The sequence below is a fragment of the Sinohyriopsis cumingii genome, chromosome 17 (assembly GCF_028554795.1).
Source record: "Sinohyriopsis cumingii isolate HCF-2022 chromosome 17, ASM2855479v2, whole genome shotgun sequence".
Lineage (NCBI taxonomy): Eukaryota > Metazoa > Mollusca > Bivalvia > Unionida > Unionidae > Sinohyriopsis > Sinohyriopsis cumingii.
This window is the reverse complement of record NC_142977.1, coordinates 60,041,358-60,046,802: the sequence shown is the minus strand read 5'-3', so window position 1 is coordinate 60,046,802 and position 5,445 is coordinate 60,041,358. Positions and strand designations below refer to the sequence as shown.

Here is a 5,445-nt window from a genome sequence, read left to right as displayed (position 1 = left end):
CGTGACTGAGAGTAAAAACTTCATTTAAATTTCGAAGTTGTACGACACATGAGACAAAAACCAACATTAGCTTTCTTATAAAAAAAATAGCGGAATTCAACCGAGGCTCAGAAGAACCAGTGAAATCAGCCTTTAATACACTCAAGGAAATATTTGTTTGTTTTCTTTCTTACGTTTGTTATGTTTGATTTTTTTCTCTCCCAACTAATGACATTTTCTCAATGTCATAATGCCACTCGTGCGGCAATATACGTTCTCCCTCGAAAACTTGACGTGGTTCTCTTTTCGGTCGACTTCGTGTTATACGGCTGAGGTATCCGAGCTAATAACTTCATAAGAAATCTTGCGCGTTTGCATCGCCTGACTCTGCACCACTCTCGTAGTTTGGACCACTGTTGAAGAAGATTCCTCAAAATGCAATTGAGGAAAAGCTAATACAGTGGACATATTTCCTTGGAGGTTTTTGGATATATTGTCGAATTCAGCGACCTGTCTTCTGGCATAGCCAAGCTTGTTTGCAAACTCCTTTATGAAAATGTTCATATCAACACCATTTCCATCCATAGATGCAAATTTTGGATTGCTTTCGATTTGGGTTTCAAATATTCTAACAAAGTTAGGAATTTTATCAAATTCCTCTGCGCTGTTTTCCATATAAGACACGTTCTCAGCATTCCTGATGGAGTCTACCTGAATAAGATATCGGGTCATGTTTCTTTCCATGTCATTAAACAGGTCGAAACAGAAAATCTTATCACGCTTGGCCACTTTGCAAGACAGTTTCTCAGCAAGTTTGATGGGAAGCATACTTTCGAAGAACAGGATGACAGACAGCTGTTGCAGTCGAAGATGCATCTCTTTGACGTCACGAAAATTAGACAGAAGCTCTGTGCATGTATTGGACATCACAGCAATCAAAGCATTAAGCATAAGTATAGTAGTAACAATCAGAAACATTACATACACCAGACTTAACACAATCGCATTTTTCGCCTCGAACACTGGAATATCGAGTATTCCAAGAAATACCTGCAAGGTCCATACAAGTGTCCTCCACCAGCTTTGAAATGACTCCTCTTTCTGCGCTGGAGGCCCTTGAAGAAGCATGTAGATTGCAGTGTTGAAAGCTATCAGTTCAAAGATGATGATGATAGCAAAACGAAAGATGTCGCCGGCCAGCACCCGCTGAATCAATGATGTGAAAAAGCTAAGCCTACGGAGAGCTCTGACAAAAAATAGAGACCAGAGCCAACCGATTATGATGGCCAGAATAAGCAGGTAATCTTCGTACCAAGGACTCCATGTAGATGCGAAATCTCCAATCAAGCAAATAGAAAACAGGACCAGAGATGATCTGAAACAACCATTCGCATACGGGTTGAGGAGCTGAGACATATTGAAAGGCATCCTTCTGTTCATTGTTCTCATCACTTCTTGAATTATGTATATGAATGCTACAATCAGACTCAGGATTGCGATGATTGTTTGAAAAGTACTGTCCAGTTTTTCGTTCAGTCTCCATATCCTTCGTTTGACCGTTGAATTTGAAACGTCTTCTATTTCGATTCTTTCGTCTATGTCGCTCATTGAAGTCGCCCGCTCAACGGCATATACCGTCAGCAAGATCATGAACAGTGTGTGAAAGAGCCAAAATGGGTAGAAGATGAGCCTATAGTATTCCCATTTCTTTAGTATCAATCTGCGAATTGGGTCTCGATGCAGAAATTCAAAGGCAGTTGTATAGTTCAAATCGAACATTATATCGAAAACAGAAACCTTTTTTGAAAATGTCTTTTCGGGACTAGAACCAGACGAAGTCATCCTCGGGCATTCGGTGGAACCCACATCTTTTCCCTTTCCAACGCATGAAGAATGTATCTCTCGTTGTAATGAACTAGCAAGATATTGGTCGATGTCGGTGACGTCATACATCTTAATGTCAAACAGTCCATCTTTGTTGCACAGGTAGCAGTAAGCCTAAACAAATTAAAAATATCATTCATTTTACAAGACTTGAAAGAAATTATGCATGATAAGTTTCTTTACAGTGACGCTGGGGATTCCCAAAACTAGCAAATATAGCTAAAATTAAACTGTTATAACGTTTCCAAGAAGGATTCACAAAGAAAACAAAAATGCATGCAAAAGCAGGAATCCAAAGTTTCATAAACATGAACCTAAACATATATGTTCTATTTATGTAAACTGTTCATCAGAAAGAGAAGAAAAAAACATATACAGCTAATTTTTACCAATGTTATCAAACAGTCCATATTAGAATGGATTATGGAAAATGTCGATGCAATCCGTTGAAGTCAGAATGCAATTCTTAATATTAAAATAGTGCACACTTTCTACACACAGCATTGAATATTTAGCTAGGAACGTTACCTCAGCATTTTGACAGACGCACATGTCCTACGTGGACGCAAGCGTCTTTAATTCAAATTACTTACTCAGCATTTTGCAAGGTTTCCACATTTAATAAAAGGAATTGCACGCCCACTATGCATATGAACGAACCTTTGACTGTCATCGTCGTTATATTTGTTTGTGGGAGGTGAATTTTCATTGTAAGCCATTTCTATAAATTCGTGTATTGGAGGTCAATTTTCATTGTAAGCCATTTCTATAAATTCATTTGTGGGAGGTCAGTTTTCATTGTAAGCCATTTCTATAAATTCATTTGTGGGAGGTTAGTTTTCATTCTAAGCCATTTGTATAAATTCGTGTATTGGAGGTCAATTTTCATTGTAAGTCATTTCTATAAATTCGTTTGTGGGAGGTCAATTTTCATTGTAAGCCATTTCTATAAATTCATTTGTGGGAGGTCAGTTTTCACTGTAAGGCATTTCTATAAATTCGCAATATTCAAACCAAACCTAACCTGTTAACTTTCATGACTAGTTTTCTTAGGTATAGTACATAAGTTGTGAACGTTCGTTTCACATTTATCCACCACCAAAATAAAAACAAATGTATGCACATAACCTTTCAGTGTGTTTCAGTTACCCCATTGGAGTGTTAATTCAATACATGTGATATGATAACTATACATACGAACGAAGTTATGACTTTTCATCGTATGAAATTGATCTCATATCACTGGCAGGCCAGTATTGAAAGGCATGGGAGTTTAAAGTTTAAAATGCTAGATAAACACATTGATAGGTTTAAGGAAGGATTCTAAGTATTTTTCAAGATTGACGCTGAAACCATATCTGAATCATTGTTTTACATAACGCCTTAATTTAAGCTTGCAATATGTAATGTCTCAGAACTGTCAAAAAGATAACACAGATAAAATATAATACCTGTGTTCACAAACTAACGAACTTATTCCACATCGCCTTTATTATTTAATACATTTACGAAAACGGTGGCCCATCCCAAACCCAAGCTGACCCCAAAATGGATCATAATTCTTAATCTTTTCTGGACACTTAAATATCACCCCCAATTGATGTTCAAAACGTTAACTATTTAACCTTAGCGGAATGCAAACAATTTTGTGACTGTACTCAAGCACGCATGAAATGGCAACATGGCGTAATTTCTGCCTTTTCTGCCGTTTCTTTGAAAAGTACATGTATAGATAGGTCAAATATTTATGAAACAAGTAAAACGCCTTCCTGACCATTTCATCTCATTACGGCGTTCCTGTCATAAAGCACAATACTTAATTATTCGACCTACTAATTGGATTTCATTTCTTGACAGTCATAGTCTGATCGCCGTTAAGATAATTCTGGGAAATCCGGAAGATGTATTAATCCGATTAATTGATGTCTAACAGGTATTAGACAGTATATGGTTCAAGAATGTCGACAAGACAATGATATTGAATTACAAAACAAGAATTTGCTGTAAGAACTGCTGTATGTTCTAAATATCTTCCTACAAACAGCGAGCTCGTCCATAGATTAATGGTATGAGAACCTTGCATATTACAAAAAAAATTAAATAATATATATTTTGTTGAGAAAACATTTCAACCGTACGACGTATGCAAACTTACATTTTCCAATATATAAGCGAAAATCCTATGTTGACCGTAGCGAGCGGCCATCTGTAGAGGGGTCTCTCTTCCCATTTTGTCCATCAGCATCAACCTTTTCTTGCTCTTGTCATCCACCTTGGATTCCTCGTGTATGTACTTCATCATATCCAAAATGCTATCCATCTTGTCTGGGTACAGATATGCATAAACAACGAAACAATGATATATTGACTCCAATCGACTGTTGACGGCGTCTACCTTGGCTCCATGCTGGATTAGCTTCTCAAACACCTCCTTATTGCATGTAAGGGCAGCGATAGACAAAGGAAGTTCTGCAAGCATGACAGTGTTCTTGAACTTCTGTCCTGTCGCTTGCTCTTCTAGACAAGCGATCTTTTTGTCTTCCAAATCATATCCTGTAAGCGCGTCCAGTAGTGTATTCAGAAGCCACACGTTTTCTCGACAGATGGCCATATGTAAAGGAGTCTGACCTTTGTACATATCTGAATCGTGTCTGTTGCTGAGGATCAAATCTGGGAATTCCTTCACAAGAAGTTTAACCACCTTTTTCTCCATGGGTTTCTCCAGGTAGAACATGCTGCAAGCCATGTGTAAAGCCGTTTGGAAATCTCCTGTTGGATTCCCTTGTAGGAAGTGCTTTCTCGACTCCTCGTTTCTCTTGATTTCTAAAAGACATTTTCTCATCATCTCAAACCGTCTGAGGTTAGCGTCCTCGCAAGAGCATGTACCTATGGCGCGGACGAGAGCATATACATCTTTTTCATCTTCTACTGTCTGTGTATCTATGGACCATTGTCTGGTTGTAGTGTAATCCATGATGTACTTTTGGTACGGACATCTGAAAGATTTATTATTGGAAAGCAATCAAATATGTGTCATCACTTCTGCAAAATAAATTTACATATCAACAACAGTCTAAATGTAAACCGTGTCTTGTAACACAATATACTTTGCATATAAGTCCTTAAGGCAATAATTACAACAGCAAACTTCCAGGTTGGTGTTGGGAAGACACAACCAAAGTCTCGAAGCATTTTTACTGACATCCGAGAATAGTCTACGTAAATATAATATGTCACCCTGATCACCTCCAATCATTCGACAATATAGCCTTCCAGACATTTTATAATATTTTATACACTTTACGACTTTAAAACTTTCACCATACCCTCAACGCCAAGACAGAAGATAGCTCCTTCTCTGGCAAGCTCGTCAAGGTTTAATAATAATAATAATAATAATAATAACTACATAAGCTATTTCATAAGTCATGTCTCTTAAATATTCACCTTATCCTCAAATCCAATATAGCACCTTCTCAATCTAGCTTGTTAAGTTTTAATAATAATATTAATAATAATGATAATAATAATAATAATTAGTAGTAGTAATAGTAATACCACTACTACTAAATAAGGACTCTT

At 37.2% G+C, this 5,445-nt stretch overlaps 1 protein-coding gene across 1 annotated transcript; it reads right to left on the bottom strand.

The window, feature by feature from the left end:
• Window positions 1–300: 300 nt before the first annotated feature.
• Window positions 301–4,837, bottom strand: LOC149779047 (transient receptor potential cation channel subfamily V member 5-like). Its single transcript, XM_089938386.1, has 2 exons — window positions 4,019–4,837; window positions 301–1,977 (listed from the first exon to the last, which is right to left on the bottom strand). Exons 1-2 carry the CDS (start codon window positions 4,835–4,837, stop codon window positions 301–303), a joined length of 2,496 nt encoding a protein of 831 aa, XP_089794512.1.
• Window positions 4,838–5,445: the final 608 nt, after the last annotated feature.